Raw genomic sequence first — 19,162 nt, 5'->3', positions numbered from 1 at the left:
GAAAAAAAAGAAAAAAAACATACAGATATTGTCTTATTGTTTAATTGGGAAACGGTATAACATTAAATCTTACAGGAAATCCTGCAGCATTTCGTCACAATGAACTTGCAACACGATTCACCGACATGTAGCAATTTACATTTAAGAAATAAGTTCACATTCCAAAAAGAAATTGGAGAAGTATTTATTTAAATAGATCACTATCAACACTGAATCTAAAAACCTCCAAAGTAAAAGAAATAGTGTGATTTTGAGTCAGGAATATACAAGGGCACCATTGGCTGTGTGTGGTATTTGTAGGGGAGTTACATCAGGTTCGTCGCATCATGGAGACATAGTAAGAGTGTTTTTTCTCTTGGAGTCCCGCCGTGGAAATGGCACAAAGCTATTCACCTCCTTGTAGCATAACCCTGTGAGAGAAAATGGAGGGCAGTTTGGTTTTCTTCTACACAACCACATTTTTGTTTGCAGAAGAAAATACGTTAAATGCGTCCATATTGGCACGCAATTGTCAGAAAATAATTTAAAAAAAAAAAGCTTTTATTGTGGCAGCATGCAGAAAAAAAACAAAGCAAAAATTCATGACTGAATTGAGGTATATTTATTTAATTGCCAATTTTCTCAAAAACAGACCTTGTAGTAGGTTCACCTTCAGCTCAGGTTGTGAAAAGTTTACTGCTGGCAGTTGTTCTGGTTGCTACTTTTAAAAAAGTGACTCTCCAGCTTGAATTTAGTCAAGTAACTTAGGATGTTTGCTGCATATTGATTTTTTAAACATATCTCATAACATTTATTTCTTAAAGACCAGTGTTTCCTTGTTTCATTTTTAATTTTGTCCACTTACGTTTCCACTCATCTAGGGACATAGTTGCATTGTCATGGCTGTCGTCGTATGGCGTAGGCTCAGGAAAGTCCTCCGGGTCCCGCAGAATGTCAAAGTACGGGTGCTCCAGAGCGAGCTCAGCAGTGGGCCTCTCATCTCCATCCAGAACCAGCATCTTTTCAAGCAGGTCGATACCTGACATGGGCAAAAAACACCGGAAAATATCAAAGTTAAAGCCATCCTACTGAAAAATTGCAAAGAATGCATCAAAGACAAAGGGTTTGACACAAAGATTAAACTGTGTAATGTTAAGTTCACACTATGCAACTAATCTAAAACTATTATTGCGCAAAAATACGGACAAGCAACTATGTCAGTTCTGTTACAGAATGGAACATCTTTACTACTGTTCAATCAATCAATAATCTTTATTGTCATTATAGAAACCATGTAAAAAATTAATTGGACTATAATGAAACTGGGTGATAAATAGAACTAGGTGGCATTTAATGCCCGCATGGCTAGTGGGTATAAACTGCTCTTCAGCCTGGTTGTCGTTGCTTCAATGCTCCTGTATCTGCAGCCAGATGGCAGCAGYTGGAGMAAATCGTGATCAGGGTGAGAGGAGAGTTTTAAAACGTTCCTGGTTTCCTGAGGCAGTGGGATCTGGAGATTTTCAAGAAATGGCAGAGAACAGCTGATGGTCCTCTGGGCAGATTGTATGAGTCTCTGGAGAGTTTTCCTCTGTGCTGCTGTGCAGCTGGAGAACCACAGAGACAACAGCAGATTATGCTTCTAATAGAGCATCGATAGAAGGAAACCAGCAGTTTTTGAGAAATATAGTTTCTCTGAAAATAGAGTCTCTTTCTCTGGGCTTTCTTTTCCAGTTCTGCTGTGTTTACGTCCCAGGTCAGGTTATGATCTCCCAGGAAACTGAAGTTTGACGCCCTCTCCACCCGGTCTCTGCAGAAGCATGGTGGTTGAATTTCTCCTTTACTGATAAAATCCACTATGATCTCCTTGCTCTTGGCTGTGTTGAGGATTAAATTGTTGTCTGTGCACTATGTTGTCAGTCGTTCCACCCCATTCCTGTGGGAAGTCGTTCCCCCCCTGAGATGAGGCTCACTACAGTTGTGTAGTACAGAAGATCAGAAAGTTCTCGTATTTCAGAGCCAAAATTAAACAAAACTTATAATTTCTTTCCAAAATAACCAAATGGAAAACTGGAGTCTGCTGTTTGAAATTAGCACTTTGAACAGTCTTCATATGAAGTTAAAAATAGATAATTAAATAAACTGTATCTGACAATGATACATTTGAACTCACCCGTTTCACTGGCTCTGGGAAACAATGTAGAGAAGTCTTTTCTAGGGTGGCGAGGAAGGCTCTTAACGTAACTTCTGGCCTGTTTTAGAGAAGAAATCAACAACAAGTCAAGTAACAGACATGTTACTGTTTCACTTTAATTCCTACATGTTTCTGTTAAAAGGTCATAATCAAGTAAATTCAAAACAAACACATTTATTGTGGATATTCTTTAATCCAGACAAGGTTAAAGCTACACATATAAGGTTAACATATACTATTTTTTTAGAATGACATCTTAGCATGAAATGCTCAAGATATGTTAAGCTCTGCTTGCTGATCATGATGAGAGCAGATGGTCGTTTTTCTTTGCCAACATGAAAACAATTAATTTGGCAGCTTTAATTGAAAAAAAAAATGAAATAAAGAATTCTGACTGAAATCATGACTGGCTTTTATAAGCTACGTCAACATACTGAGACTTGTCTTACCTCTGGACTTTCGAGCTTCTGTATAAACTCTTGTCCAGGCACGCCACACACTTTCATGATCTGGGATAGCTGGTCCATGTCTGGTTATTAAAGGGTTACGGTCAAAAAACCTGGTGCTATTCACTGATGACTGCAAAACAGGCTCCGGGAATGTGGTTTGAAAAAAACAAACAAAAAAAAACATGACAGATTAATTAAAAACAGGAAAGAGCCCATTTTAATTTATAATAGGTTCTATAAATCTACAAAGGAAGTAGTAGATGAATCTAAAGTAAAAACAAGTCTGGAAACATGTTGCTCAAATATGTAGTTTGTGGTAATGGTACCTTGTGATCCACTTAGTGCCCGATTTATTGTTGTCATCAAATTGACATGTTCCTGCTTGTAAGAGATGCTATCAACCTCTTTAATTACCACAAAGTCATAAAATAATAATAAAAAACAGATTAAAAGATGGCAAACATGAAAGGATACAGTCTTTTCCTTTAAAGAGGGTTTTTCCGTTGATCATTTCAGCCATGATGCAACCCACAGACCAAATATCCACTAAAAAAAGAGAAGGAAACATCAGTAACAACCAAAGCAGATATCAAATCTACAGGAAGGTGGAATAAAAATGAGGAAGGTGGCATTTACATGGCACCACTCAGTCCTTATTCACAACAGATAAATGGGGAACAGCTATGGCAGGCCGTTTTAACATAATTAGAGATATCTCAAATAGGTATTTTATCTAGTCAAAATATAATTAGAAATATCTTGAATTAATTAAACGTCTAATCATAAAACAATTTGAGATATTTGGAATGTAAGGGCGGTAAAACCGAATTTATGTTAAAACGGCCTGCCATAGAAACCTAATTTATGTTAAAATAGCCTGCCATAGAATATCTGGTGAGTAACACAATCCCAAGGAGGGTGGAAAGCTGCTCTCTGTGTGCCGCAGTGTGTTTTGAACAACCTGCTTCTAAAATTAAAATCATATCCTAGAGAGAAAGACAGTCCCGTCACAATGACAGACTGTCGGGGCAGATCAATCAGGCTAACAGTAAAAACATAGATACAAAAAGAAAAATCAAAGAATATGTTTCTAAATGAAACCCAATCATAAAAATGCATTTTAAGAAATAATATTCCATATTAGGAAGTTGACCCTGGAAAGCAAAGACAAAGCAAAAACACAAGCTTCATGTCAAACAGGAAGTTTGCACGTGACGAGCAAAGGCTCAGAGTTACAGAACGGTAAGGCGAGAACAGGAGTACATTAATAATATGTAACAGCTACAGATGTCTTGCCAGTCTGGGTGTAGTGCATCCAGTTCAGAATGACCTCAGGCGCCCGGTACCAACGGGTCACCACGTAGCCCGTCATCTCCGCATCGGTACTGCGAGCCAGCCCAAAGTCCAGGATCTGTACCGGACACCAAAGAAACTGATAACAATCTGCAGCAGGAGCACACGATGTCTGAACGCAATGAGCTTAATCTGCTTCTAAATATCTTGCCTGGTGAATATCTCACACCTGCGTATTTGTGAAATGGAAGGTAAATAATAAAGGTGGGGCGGATCGATCTAAAACACTGATAACATTGATAATATCTTCATCTTGTCAGGTTTTGTTTGAGTCTGCCAAACCATTGTTGTGCAGTGCGCTCAAAGTTTGGCGCAGCCAAGACTGGTGTACTCAAAAGTATTGACCAAAACCTGACAGGTATGACTGAATACAACTACAACTGAGGTCGTAAACTTAATTAAGCAAAAATGAGTGCGCAGGCGCCCGTCCCTGATTGGCTCCCAGAAGACGGCGGTAACATCCAATTGGCGGCATGCCGGAGGTGACGGATACAAAAGCTGCTGCGGCGGACTTCCTGACATCCATCCTCAGCTCATCTCAACCGGCCACACCGTTTGTATGTCAAAAACTTTTTCTAAAACTTCTTGGAGTTTTTAGGAGTGAGCTGCTATTTATGTTTGCTTAGTTTCCTCATATTTTTCTTAATTAGGGAGGTAAGTTTTTGTCATTTGGTTTATTTACTTTCAGATAGGCAAGTTTTGGTTAGTATTCAGATGGTTTATTGTTTTCGGGACTATAGCTCACTCTGAAGCCATATGCTCCACTTGTAACATCTCATTCAAAAATACATCTTCTTAAAATAAATGACATTATAAAATGTTTAACTTTGTCTCTGTTGGCTGTTTGAGATCTGAAGAAAATGGATCTTTCACGTTATGATATGGCCACCACCAGACGGGTCGTAACAGGCAACAATTACAACTGATTTTCAAGGTTGCCATCCGTCCAATCTCTCTGAATTTGAGCCATTTTGCACAAAAACACAGGATAAAAAAATACTTGCGTTAAATACACAGGATTTTCTTTCAGGGTATCAGAGATAGGGTGGGCGATACAGACATAGAATTTTATCGCAATATTTTGAGGAACTATTGTGATAACGATATAAAGATTATGATTTTAAAAAATATGTATTGTTTGTTTTTTTAGGCAATGAATAGTTTTGCAGTACGGTAACTGCATGGCATGGCATTCATAGCGTCACAAACACAAATATTGTTCTTGAAACAAATTCTCATCTGAAATAGGCTTCTTCAGGATGCCACTTGATTACAAAGGTGTGATTTATTTCACTAAACTTCACAAAGTGACTGCACTGCATTTAACCATATTTTCAATTTTATTGATATTTACTGATGCTCTCGTAGAAGAAAAAGTGGAGATACTAGCAAAAACAATGCTCTGATCAGTTTTATGTAAGTTAACATCAATAACTGAAATCTATCATGATAACGATAAATCCAAATTCTTGTGGCGGAAATAAATTTTTCACAATAAATTATAAACAATACCCGTAATATCAGATTAGGGTCTGAATACAAACACAACCCAGTTTACAGATTCTTATTTGCAAAAATGTTGAAAACAATATATCCCTCTCCTTCCGCTTGTGCTGCTTTCTGTTGGTCTGTAACATTAAATACTAAATTTGAAGGGCTTCAGGACTTGAATTAATACTTTTGAAAGATTCATATTATAAATGTTGTACCTTCAGTTCGCAGTCTTGATTAACAGCCAGGTTTCCAGGCTTAAGATCCTGCAAAATGAAATCAGATGAGTGACGGCTAAGTGTGTCACACAGTAATTAACAAGAAATTGCAGTGATTGGACTCCCTTGCTCAGCAAGAGGAGGTTTAACGTCTTGGTTCCCGTGGGGCCAACGTGGCTCAGCTGTTTGTTTCAACGCGTCATGTAACAAGTGTTTTTCTCCCTTAACACAAGCCTCGTCGAGTGATTCAACCGCAAGCCAAAACACGAAATACTACCAAGCATTTTAATATTGCGGCATAATGTGGTAAGCGGTCACCGGGTGTTGGTAACACCTGAACAGCTTTGGGTCTTAGCAGAGGAACAGCAGGGTCGCACCGGTTTCTGCACTTAAAACACAAAGAAACCAAACAAATCCCCACGACACCAACCAGACACGATTTGTAAGGCGCACGAACGCAGCAAAAAAAAACAAACTACATTAAGATGGAAGAGATGAAGGTTCACAGCTGTTGTCATGTTGCACAAGCTGCTCATTTCGGCCCACTGCAAGAACTTTTTGCATGCGTACCGTGTCCAGTGTGTTCCCATCTTTCAATTTTCATATTCTATTGCATTTCAAGTTCGTATTCAGTTTCTAGAGCTGCGCTGCTCAAGGCATGTTGAAGTAGCTCTGCTATGTTAGTTCTGATTTGTTGTTTTTGTGGACTTTTGTTAATCATTTCTTTTGGTTGAGACTTGAATGTTTGGACAATTATTCCCTCTGATTTTGAAAGCCGTGCAGCTGGAACAAATTTTGCTTGTACTTTTTTTTTTTTTTTTACTTTTGGATATCTTTTATGAACCATAAACATGGCAACAAGCTGTTTAAATTTGATTATTATTATTTTTTTAGAACCTGGAGTTGATGGGCATCCCCAACACTCTAATAACAATACATCTACAATCCCAAAGTAGTTGAAACGAACACACAATGAAGGCAGATCAGGACCAATGAGCAGAAAACAAGGATGGCTCTTTCATCCGTCATATTGGGCAAGGATCACATTTTCAACTCTAATGTCTTCAGTCAGAGGCTTCTTTAGATTTGGTGCAGGACTGACTGCTACTGGAAATCCTCCCTGCTCAGAAACTGCAGATCTGCAGGGACTTTTATGAACAACCATAACTCAGGTTTGCATAAAAAGGTCAGAAAAGGGAAAATATCCAGTGAACAGTGGCTGAATAGATAAATATGTCTTCAGAGGAAAATGGGAATACTGGTTCAAGATAACAAAAACGGCAACAGTAGAACTTTACCAGGACTGTCAATAATTTTAGGGGATGCTGGTTTTGGGTTTGCTAAAAATGCTAAAAGATCATTCTGTTAGCAGCAAAAAACCACAAACGCTTTCAATTTATGTAAAACATGTTGTGGAAATCGAGATATGACAAAAGGTGAGAACACACTTCTCTAAAATATAGACAATAATGAAACTGGAAAATCTGAAGGCAATCTCTGTAACTGAAATCACTCTACAAGCCAGCAGGATGTCTTTCGGTTGGGAAAGATTTTAAAAACAACATGTGGCATAAACATCCGCCTGAAATGAGGTTTGAGTGGCTTCAGAAGCTAAATTAATGACTTTACTTCTGCCTCTTGAAACCCAGACAGTTTTTTACAGATGAATTAATTAATAGACTCTTATTAATCGGACTACATTAGAGACAGTCTTGTGGTTTCTCCCTGATGCCTTCTTAAACGTCCCTCTGAGCCATGAGCACTGTGGGTGCCCTTCAGTGCTTTTGGATGGCACTTATAGATGGAGAAGATAATGACCTGACTGAAGCAGAAAAGAACAACATAAGACTAACCTGCTCTTCCTCCACATACAGAAAGTACAGACCCTGGGTGTGGCCTAACAACTCTTGACATGCAGCCAAACATCAGAGGGATTCACTCATCTTACCAGTTGGAGCAGATTTTTCGCTGACTTGTTATTTATTGTTTATTAAAATAAAAAAAACGGCAAAGTGTAGGCAGAAGCAAATCTCTGGAGTCTTTAAAAGAAAAAAAAAAAGTGCAGAGTTCAAATTTCTTTGTAATACTCAATGAAAGTTGTGTCGACTGCTTACCCTGTGGATGATTCCTGCCTTGTGAATGTACTGCAGAAGAAGAAGCAGAACCAAAGATACATTTTTTATTTGTGTATATAAACTTCAAGCTGTTTTTATGTTGTTGTTTTTTTTAAATAAATAAAATTCACATCCTTAACATTTTGGGAAAAGCCTCACCCTCAGTCCACAGAGCATCTGGTAAACGAGGAACTGGACTTTGTCTTCAGAGAGCTGACCCCTCACCTTTGACAGGTCAGTGTACATGTAAGGCATCACCAGATAGCTGGGGAAAAGATGTGCAGATGTAAAAGTGGAAGGATGCAGAGAGGTGGGAAGGTGTGAATGCCCTGCTAAATTCCCCACCCTGCTAAAGCTGTAGCGCTATGCTTTACCTTAGATGGGGCTTGTGTACATTGAAGTAGGTCTGAATAAATGAGACTCAACCTCCATTGGAAGATCCTCCTGAAAAACTCCTTAAAGAAGTGTAGCATGCTTTTCAATTCAGTCCCACTTATAAGACTTCGTCATTAATGTCTACCTTTGTATAATTAAACTGTAGTGTGAATACAGCCGGTCAGTAAAGGCGTCCGTTTTCAGTTCCCCTGAGTCAATGCTTTGTAAAGACAACTTTTGCTACAGTTACAATTGCTTTTGCACATCTGAAGAGTTGGTCAATTCCTTTTTGCAAAAAGATTTAATATCTCTAAAACTGGACAGAGAACATCTGTGGCAACAAGTTTTGCTTTATTTTCTAATTTGGATTTAGGTCTAAACTTTGACTGGGCTTAAACCGCTCCATTGTAGCTGCTCCTGGGCTGCATGTTTAGGATTGTTGTTGTTGAACTTCAAGGTGAACCGCCACCTCACCCTTAAGCCCTTTGTGGCTGTTGGCGGGTTTTCTTCCCACGTTAGCCTTGATTTAGCTCCATCTATTCTACAATTAAGTCTCAGCATCTTTTCAGTCTTATTGTTAGTGCCTTGCATTAACAATAAGTTCTGTTTTTGTCTTATCTGACCGTCCTGCTACTTTTCCATAAAGGTCATATTCTTGAATTGCAGAACAAATAGTTGGCTATTAGTCATATTACTGTAGTAGCCTTTGACAGAAACTCCCACCTGAGCTGTGGATCTCTACAGTTCTTCCAAAGCTACCACGGACCACCTTGGTTTTCAAATGCCTAATTTCCACTGAGTGGTACAGCGCATGTCAATGTGGTACACCAATTAGTCTGCTTCCATTGTAAAAGCGGGACAAACAACCACAGCAATCCTGGACCCCTTTCAGTCGTAGGTCCACACTGGTGCAGTTAAGGTGGAGCTACGGCCATCAGACTGCACCGTTCAATGATGGGAGATAGAAAGATGCCACTTTTTGAGACAAGCCAGGCGTATTCATGCGTCATGTGTTTGACCTCGCACCAGTATGCCATGTTGGGCGTTTGGGTTTAACCCCATCTGGCTACTGAGAATCCAATTGGCAGTGGAAACGCTCTCCCTAATACCATAAAACAGCACACCGACCCACACAGTACCGCTCAGTGGAGACGAAGCACAGCAAACAGCTGAGGACTTCAGAGCAGCTAGAATTATATTGGGAATAAATTGCACACAAGTAGAGTTTAGATCGAACTTAAAAAAATCCAACCTAACTGGGCCTGAGCCCACAGGCGTCTTCCAGCTCCATCTTGTCGCTTGTTGTAACCATGACGTGAGTCAAGGTCAAACCGTCCGTAGGGTGGAACTGTGTGTACAGGCAGGGTGTTGTGCTTGATACAGTCTGATTAACTTCTGCACCATACTTACTTTCTTTATTTTCTCAACAGATTAAACAATCTATTCTTCTATTTACACCGTAATAAGTAGATTATCACAACTTTATGATGCGTATACTCATTTGGTTTTCTCTGTGCTGAATGTATTGTAGGCTTAAGAAACTCGCCACAAAAGTCCAAGCCCGACCCAACCGTCATGTAATTCTGGCCCGTTCAGTTCAAACTAGGCCATAAATCTAAACTTTATAAAAAGGTTTATTACTTAGTTGATCTCTGAATATTTTTGGTTGCACTAGGCTATTTTCAGTTGCATCAGAGTATGGGGCGCTGAATCAAAATGCAGAAGTTAAAATTAATCCTTTTTTATTTGTCTCGTTCCTTTATTGTGTGCCTCTAAGGGAATTATTTTAGCGATAGTTAAATTTACGATGAAGGGATCATTTTAAGAACACATTTCATCCACATGAGCATGCCTTCTCTGGAAAGCGAGACCCAAAGTATGTTTTACAAGCTACTCCAGATGCCTCAACTACTACAGAAATATGTTGCAGCAAGTCAGTGAAAGTAATTTGTAACAGTCCTGCCTAGGCCTGTCACAGCAAGCAATAAGTAAATTAATTGCATAATAAATTTAAGCAAGCTCAGTAATTTCCATTTGCATGATTTATTGTTTGTTTTTTTCCTTTTCTCTCTTTTTACCAATACCAATAAACTGGATGATAAAAGTCTTCAGTCGGGCGCTTTGGGCTCAACTAGCCCTTGTTTTTTTGAAGGATAATTTTGTTTACAGAGACTTCAAAATTAATTTTATTTGTTGTTTCTGTTGTTTTGTTTATGCATTTTGGATATTTAAGACATCTTCCAGTTTCAGTGTTAAACATTAATTTTAAACTTAAAAGTTTATTGATCTTCGAGAATGCGTTCTTGCATTATTATCACATTACCATTTTATTACTTGAAAATGCTCTCCAAACAACAATACTGCAGTTTATCGCAATAATTTCTGGGACAAAGAGAAAAGCTGCTGCCTGCTTCTCATAACTGACAACAGCTGCCTGTTCCCAGGGCCTCAGGTGCTCCGAGCTCCTCATATGTTGCAAGTAGATGTCAGCGTGGTAAAAAGTACTCACAAGTCCTGGAAATTGTCCAAGCTGCAGGCAGGTGTAAACACATCCTGGAGTCCTATCACCTGCATGGAATGAGAGCTAGATGAAGCAAGTGATTTATTTAATGGAAGACTTTCATTTTGAGAAACCACACACACACACACACACACACACACACACACACACACACACACACACACACACACACACACACACACAGTTACACATGCACACACACACACACACACACACACACACACACACACACACACACACACAAAACACATCTGTAGTGTATTGTAATATCATCTCCTCACATTCACATGCTTCATGTGTTTGAGCAGCCGGAGCTCCCTGTATGCCCTCTTAGCAAAGATCTCCGACTGAAAGGGCCTGTGGAGCTTCTTTATGGCCACTTTCTCTTTACTCTTGTCGTTTATTGCCGAGCTGTGGGAGGAAGAAGATGAAGCACATCAGCAACAACGCGTCATTAGCTCGGTGCTAAGCCTGCACAGGTTTCACATGAGCACAAACATACAAGATACAGAGGGGAGAAGCCAGAGCAGGGGGGAAATGAAAGGATGAGTAGCCTTGAGGTTTTGCCCTCTGACAGGATTAGCATCTAGGTACAAAGAATGATTGGTGGTCTGCTGTTTTTCTTTTTCATGAGGCTCAGCGTGGAAATGTTTGGCAACTTTTGATGTGCACGCTTGCAGTGATCTGCAGGGCACCAATACGTGGGAGGAGAGGCTTGTTAGACTATTTGGAGCCGCATGCACTAACACACCACACAAATCACTCGTGCTTTAGTGCTGTTTTCAGGCGTGACGCACTGGCACAGGATTTTACAGTCGCTTACTGTATGTGCGCAGCAGCTATTGCATGTCACCGTACGTCTGCAGGAAGTACAGTGCCTCAAACTGCTCATTTAATGAAGGGTACCATCTTTACAATCTCTGCTTTACTCTTTCCATAATGAGAGTTTCGACAAGATGTACTGTTTGGGAAAATTAGAGGTAAAGGTGGGAGAGCTAATGACGTTGTTTGTACTAAAATCCAGCCCTTTTTAACTTCCACTTTGTTCTGTTTAGCAGTGTGATGCATTGTTTTTTCACCTGTAAAGCTCCTCGATGTTCACAGCAGGTGAAGGATCACAACTTAAATACAAATTATTTGGCTGTAATTTAACACACAGCTGACTAGAACTGCACTATATGTGTTTTTTCAAGAAGCTAATTGGAAAAAGACATTATTTCAAACCCATTGTGTTTTTGTTCTGAAAGAAAGTCAACATGTACTTTCTTTTCCACGCTTCTTCAACCTTCCTCTGGGGTTTTTTTTTTTTTACATCCACCTGAATAATGTGTAGTTGCGCCACTGCAGACACATTTTCTTGGAGGTTCAAAGAGTCCTTCAATAGATGCAGTGTTCAAAAACACAATGTTTTTGTGGTTTATTTTTAAGTAACCATAGACCCCAAAAGGCACCGAATTCAGAGAATCTTGTATGTTTGTGCCATTTTAACAGTAGGAATAATTGTTGCTTTTTTGCACAAAAAAGCTATTATGTTTTGGATTTTTGTTTTAAGCTATATTACAGACATAATAAACATTACAAACAGTAATATCTTTACTCGTGGTTGTTATACTGACTCCTGCCTGCCTACAATATAATCCATTATATTGTCAAAGCTTTCAAACCTTTTAGAATATAAATGCAAAGAAATAAGAGTACATTAGCATTAAAAATCAATAGAGTGCATGAGGAATGCTCCATGAATCCAGTACAGTCACCATATTTCCCTCAGCATACTTTTCTCATCCGCATGACTTAATGGTTTTATAATGTAGCAACATAAGACAACATAAGACACCCGCACATTAATTCAGGCCATCTTCAATCCATATATTATCCGTACGTCCTTCACCACTGTGCATTAAAACACTTTTTGACCTGAGAGGCAGGTGTCTTTGTGTCAGAAAGTGATTTTTCTTCTTCTTTTTGATAGGAAGTGGTAGAAGCTTATATCCTGCCTACGTAAGTGTTTTGGCTGTGTCGTCAGGGTAGACAGACATTAGTGTTGTACAGGATATCACCCCAGGCCCACCACAGGCGGCTTGCAGCTGCTGAAAGCATCGTCAAAAACCGAACATCGTGTTTACGCAGAGTCCACAGCTCCACACACACACACATGCACACACGCACACCTCCACAAGCCACTCACCATACTGCACCGTACGCCCCAGTTCCTATCTGCTTCAGCCGCGTGTATTTTTCCGGGACTTCCCACACCGTGCTGTTGATTTCCTCACGGTAGAAATGTCCCCGAGCCTCCATGATGAGAAAGACCAGGCGAAGCTAAGGAAAACTTCTGCTCCCTGCCTCCTCCTCCTCCTGTTTTCGCCTGTCACTCGCTCAGGGGAGGAAAGCGAAAACACAAACAAGTTAGAGATGTCATTACCTTGTTCCGGTTGTGGAGTTTCAAAATAAAATAGCCAAATTGTTACTGAAGATGTAAAAACGGACCAGTTTTGTTTTCCAGAATATCATCCAGATGCCAAAATTTTCTGATGACTAGCCGTCTCTCTTAACATCCACTTTATTAATTTAACTGAAGTTTTTTGGTCTTTCAAAATAAAATTTGGACTTTGTTAGCCAAAATCATCGTGAAGTCGACRTTTCCAAGTTGGAAGAATAAAACAGAAAAGCACATAAAGACTTTTCTGTCTTTATGTGCTTCTTATGTGCTTTTTTTGGAGGGGGGTCAACAATCTAAGTTGACCTCAAGTTCAGATTCAGTTTTCCTCCTGGCTGCTGCACATTAACTCAATCCACTCTTACTTGTCAGAAAGTCCAGAAAACTCAAGCGGACGCCTCAACAATCGGCTGGATCTACAACTATACTGCTCAAAAAAATAAAKGGAACACTTAAACAACACAATATAACTCCAAGTAAATCAAACTTCTGTGAAATCAAACTGTCCACTTAGGAAGCAACACTRATTGACCCGACGAGGGTCACCGTTGTCAATCAGTGTTGCTTCCTAAGTGGACAGTTTGATTTCACAGAAGTTTGATTTACTTGGAGTTATATTGTGTTGTTTAAGTGTTCCYTTTCTTTTTTTGAGCASTGTATTTAACAAACAAACCACAGTTTGTAAGACTGAATGATTGTGTGTCTAATCAGATCAGCAGTACATTAGCACCAAAGGGGACTGTAMTCTCWCTATTTCYTTTCCCTCTTTACACTCAAGTCTTCAAGCAAAAGTCACTCCTGATGGCTCCTGATGACATACTCAGATGATTCTGCAGTTGTCAGGCGGATGGACAAGCCAAACTGGACAGTCATTTTGGATTTTCAGTTTGAGGATGGTCAGAAACCCCATACTTTACAAATCGTCATTTCAACACAGATGATAATTAACTTATTTTTTCAGACTTTGCACTGAGATTCACAACCTCAGAACACAGGAAATCAAAAACTTAGTCTGCAGTCTGTGCAGTCAGCTGGCTCCAGAGCCAACAAGAGCCAGAGGAATTCTGTCTTTTTGTCACTTTATTTGTTTAAAATAACTTAAAATATAATTAGTTTAAAACTAGCAATTTACAGATAGATAGACGGACGGATAGATAGATAGATAGATAGATAGATAGATAGATAGATAGATAGATAGATAGATAGATAGATAGATAGATAGATAGATAGATAGATAGATAGATNGATAGATAGATAGATAGATAGATAGATAGATAGATAGATAGATAGATAGATAGATAGATAGATAGATAGATAGATAGATAGATAGATAGATAGATTTTTATTACAGACTCTAAATCCAAATTACATAAAAAAGAAAATGAATACAATAAAATACAATAAAAGAATAACATGTACAATAAAAAGGGCTCCTAACCATTCAGGAGGCAGTCCTACCMATGTCTCCAAAGTACAGATGAGTATTTTACTGCACTATATTTAGTGTTAGTCAACAGTAGGAAAATTCTATTATTAGACTTATTTAAAGGACAAATAGATTTATACATAAGCTTTCTTAAGACAGCCATGAAAGTGCTGATGCGAGTAGATACAAACAGTTCACTGGTGCTTGTCCATCTGGGCTTTATTAAGCAAAAGTCTAAATTGAACATCATTAAAAGCACCTTCAATTTATGAAGATCAATCTTTGCACATCATTGTCTTTTTCAAAATGTCTACTTATAAATGGTCAGCTGATTCAACACATTGAATCAAAGGAACAGTGTGTAATCAGACAAAAAGCAAAAAGAAAAGCAGAGGAAGCTATCACCTACTTATCTATCTAAGATAAATGRCTTCGAACAGCTTTGCTCTTTTTCCTAAATTAGTGAATCCTAATTTTGTGAAACACAGCCCTYTGGAAATACCAAAAACCAAATCTCCTGTAAAAACTGACACTTTAAACATTTACAAAGTAATACTTTTATTTTATTTGTTTACATTCATTTTCATTTTCACTGGACTAATATCAAAATAGGATAACAAAATTATACAACAAAAATGAAATTTTCCTCTCCAAAATGAAAAAAACTTTCATTTGAAAGGAAAATCACTCAAGTTCCTGTCGGATTTTAACATCGACTTTATGATTGGAATTGTGTATTATCAGATCCTTTTTCAAACTGAACTCTTTTACTGCTTATAGGCAGCTCAGCTGCATATCTAACAGACATGTATTCTAGTGAAGAAAGATAATATCAGAAAAGATAAAACTAAACGAAACTCCTCAAATCATACGATCTCCTGTGAGATAAAATCTGCCGCTTTGCCTGCTGAGACATGTCAACATGACTCGTTTTTCTCCCACCCACACGTATAGTAGGTGTTACTTGTCATGAATAATTATACATTGGCAAAAATGTATGAATCACGGCAGCCTACTGAGGGATGGTAACACAAACAAGAATGGGCGAAGCATGAAGATCTTTGACTTTTTAGTCTCACACTGAACGTTCACTGTCAGATTAAGGAGCTTCAAATTCTTAATCTGTTACGATGAAAAGTCTGAAATGAATTATGGCCTTTTGTGAAATGTGCCTGAAAACCTCAGGCCGCAGCCTGATCGGATACCTTTACCATTTCTACTGGCTCCTTTCAATGCAGAGATGTAACAGTTTTACTCAAAGTTGACTCTATGGATGACTGCAGTGCCTCRCCGTTTCTGTAAGGCTGATTACAGACTCCCTAGAAAAGAATGCAAGTTTTTAAAAAAAATGTTCAAACTAAAGAATTACTCTGAGTTGTGTCACACACTTTGGTTTTCGATATTGTGTATTCTTCTACTTTTGTATTCTTTTCAGGGTTAGCTTTCAGTCATTGTTCTTCCCTTGTTTGGTTTATTATAAAAAGCATTACCACAGCAGGAGGCTGCCACCTCTATGTTTCATTATTTGGATAAGTGTATTCAAGGTAAAGTAGTTTTTTTCCTACACATTGCATTTTGCATGTGGGTCAAAAACCTTGTCTTAGTGTACTACACCAAATCATAATATGATACTTTGGGGTTGTAACTCGCAGGCACTTGCAGAGGGGGGGAGTAGAGAGGGCTTGAGCCCCTGCCCCTTTTACCCTTGGTACCACTAGTGCCCCCTTTTGAGTTTTTTTTCATTATTATTTTTAATATGTGTGTCAGTAAGCTTGTTTGTACCCCTCAACAATAATATTTAGATAAATATAATAATTTTACAAATAAATAGTCTGGCTATAAAAGATTTATAACAAAGTGTTGGGAAAAACTGCTTTATCCAATCTGACATCAGGTGACCTACATAGTAACAATRCAAAAACATTATTTTTCCTTTTAACGTCTTTGAATTTTGGTGAAACCCTGACTGGAAAATTYATAATTTYCTTAATCAAGCAATTATTACAACAATTACTTGGTTGAAAAAWTAATATTAAAAAAGCAGACCTGGCCACTTACTTCAAATTTGCTTTTTCAATTTGAAAAATCWTGTTTTTCTTCCTTCATAACATTCAGGAGCAGCACTTGTGACAGACCTGCTTCTTTTGGTAGGGCTTATGTTTTCTATATATTTACATATATTTATGTGTYGTCACATTTTTTACGAATTGAATGTAGAGTAAATATATTAACTTCCACACTAAGATGGATTAATAAACCTATTACCAGAAGTTACATTTTAACACTAAGCCAATTCTACAAGCTAAAAATATCCAGACTACAGTTTTTATCAATAATAAAGTAGAGTGTACCACACCAATGGGAATGTTTTGACTTATCTAACAATGTTCATGTTATATAACGGTGGTTATATAATAAGGATTGTAACCTTCACTCCAACTCTTGGGATGAAGCTTCATTTCCTTCCCTAGAACATTAACAGAACTAACATAAGGACTGAAACTCTGTCTACAAACAGGGTTTCTTTTAATAAATACAGAAGTTTCTAAGACATCACAAGCGTAATGCTACATCTGAACAGGCTTTTGGTTGTCAGACAGACAGGCTTTTAGTGCAGATGCCAGTTTTAGTACTAATATATAATTCATATGGAATATTATGTTTTGCTCTGCCATGCAGACAAAGTTGCTCATGGGGCTTTCTTGTTGCCACGTGACCAAGAAGGAAGGAATAGAAAGCTCTAWAWACTTCCTCTCAAAAATGATTTTGGTGCAGTTCAGAAGCTAGCTGCTCCTCTTGGCATCAGGCTAAGAGAGAAACACTTTACTGCTCACCWTCACCGGCCGACACCATGAGCAGCATCGTTCAGAACCCCTGCGTTGGTCGGGCGCCAGCTGCTAGGGTGAGTACATACGATTGTTTCTGGTTTTAAAAACTGAACTAGATAGKGAATAAGAAAACATAATAATGGAATTTACATKATTTCTGTTKTAAGTAATGCAGCTGGTTTGTTTTTGTCTCAATCAAACTTAATGACATGTTCAACAGGCAAATTCCCAAAATATAATTTTCTCTTTAAGGATTTGTGTTTTAGGTGAACAAGATTACTTTAGTAAGACAAYATAAAAAGCTTTTAAGACATTCCAATTTATCAAATGACATCAAAAGAGAGAGAGGAAAAAACAGGAACTTTTTTCAATTATTTTTTAAAATACCTGTAACCCCTTAACTGACAGCTACATTTTCAGAACAAATCTCATGTGTTTGTTAAAAAGTTGCTCAATTCAGTTCAGTTTGTTTGTACTACAGCACTTAATTGTACAAAAAGAGTAATTTCAATCCAATCTTAAATTTATTCCAAATGATCCTAGTAATCAAATAATAAAGTCAAGTGCAGTAATTCATAAAGAACCCATGAGACTGCATCGTGCTAGACTTTACAAGTGAAACTTACTCTGATATCAAGTTTTCTGATATGTAATTTCATTCCAGATGCCCAAATCTGTGACTCGTGAAAGCAGTGGAACCTCCAGAAGCAGCAGCATCAGCAGTGACAGCAGCGGCTCTGGAGGGAACATCCGTTCTCTCCTGTCCATGAGCGAGAGCGTGCACGCTAATCTGAGCAGCTTCTTTCCAGAGCAAGCACTGGAGAAGGAAGAAACCCGTCAGCGGAGTCATCAGCTGGAAGAGATAAAACGCCTGAAAGAGGTCCATGCCGCTGCTCAGCTCAAAAACCTAGAGGATTTTCTGAAGATTAACCGAATCTCTCTCAGAGACAGTTTGGCACATACCACAGGGATGATTTACAGGTAAAAAAAAAMAACARCAACAGGATACAACTGGATGCAAAACCAAATCCAAAGATTAGTGAGAACAAAATTTAATGAATAAAACTGGAATATTTCAGAGATATRAATAATTTTAGGCTTGAGAATAAAAATAATAATAAAAAATATCCATTGCTTATGCTTATGCAATAGTACATTTTCACAAAGGTTTCTCTAGTATATATGTATAAACACAATAATTACTTTAGTTTTGTGTCAACAGAAATTTGGGAAAATCAGGACTGAGGGTGTCCTGTGTTGGATTAGGTAAGTAAAATTAAAATAAAAGACAATCTACAATATCAACAACTATAATAATAAAAAACCTGAAAGCATGTTGGACAGCCCTCTATGGAAGTAAATATGTRTCACCAGGTACAGACACTGTGCTTGTGGGGCGCTCTGCCGGTTGAAAAGTTAAAGTTGGGATTTCTTTCCATAATCCCCTTTGCATCCATAAAAAGTTAAATATTCCTGTTTTTGTGCAGGTACATGGGTTACTTTTGGAGGCCAGATCACAGATGATGTAAGAGAAAATTGAAGTACATTATCATGTACAGGTCAGAGGAAGGGCAACTACTATACATCAATTTTGTTTGCTTAACATCTACATGCTTTTTGTCCCAGGTGGCAGAGGAAATGACAACTTTGGCATATGAGAGTGGAATCAATCTGTTCGACACATCTGAAGTGTACAACTGTGGAAGGTAAGAATGGCCTCAAAGCAGGAGTGTCTCTTAGAATTAGTTCTATGGAAGATATCTGACTTTTTTTTTTT

The 19,162-nt window shown here is 38.2% G+C and overlaps 2 protein-coding genes across 2 annotated transcripts in view; one reads left to right on the top strand and one right to left on the bottom strand.

Annotated features, from left to right (window-relative positions):
- Positions 1-26: 26 nt before the first annotated feature.
- mapk13 (mitogen-activated protein kinase 13) lies at positions 27-13,213 on the bottom strand. Its single transcript, XM_008413008.2, has 12 exons — positions 12,880-13,213; positions 10,973-11,102; positions 10,680-10,738; positions 7,955-8,060; positions 7,796-7,825; positions 5,682-5,729; positions 3,916-4,030; positions 3,094-3,165; positions 2,620-2,699; positions 2,150-2,228; positions 845-1,018; positions 27-410 (listed from the first exon to the last, which is right to left on the bottom strand). Exons 1-12 carry the CDS (start codon positions 12,990-12,992, stop codon positions 325-327), a joined length of 1,092 nt encoding a protein of 363 aa, XP_008411230.1. The 5' UTR covers positions 12,993-13,213; the 3' UTR covers positions 27-324.
- A 1,276-nt stretch (positions 13,214-14,489) lies between these two features.
- The window catches only part of LOC103467075 (voltage-gated potassium channel subunit beta-2-like), a 15,186-nt gene continuing 10,513 nt past the window's right edge, over positions 14,490-19,162 (top strand). The window contains exons 1-5 of the mRNA XM_008413130.2: positions 14,490-17,459; positions 18,050-18,366; positions 18,608-18,651; positions 18,873-18,910; positions 19,012-19,094. Coding sequence (XP_008411352.1) covers positions 17,409-17,459; positions 18,050-18,366; positions 18,608-18,651; positions 18,873-18,910; positions 19,012-19,094 — 533 coding nt within the window. The 5' untranslated portion in view covers positions 14,490-17,408. The remainder of the gene's footprint in view (positions 17,460-18,049; positions 18,367-18,607; positions 18,652-18,872; positions 18,911-19,011; positions 19,095-19,162) is intronic.

The sequence above is a fragment of the Poecilia reticulata genome, linkage group LG7, assembly GCF_000633615.1.
Source record: "Poecilia reticulata strain Guanapo linkage group LG7, Guppy_female_1.0+MT, whole genome shotgun sequence".
Lineage (NCBI taxonomy): Eukaryota > Metazoa > Chordata > Actinopteri > Cyprinodontiformes > Poeciliidae > Poecilia > Poecilia reticulata.
This window is presented reverse-complemented; position numbering and strand designations above follow the sequence as displayed.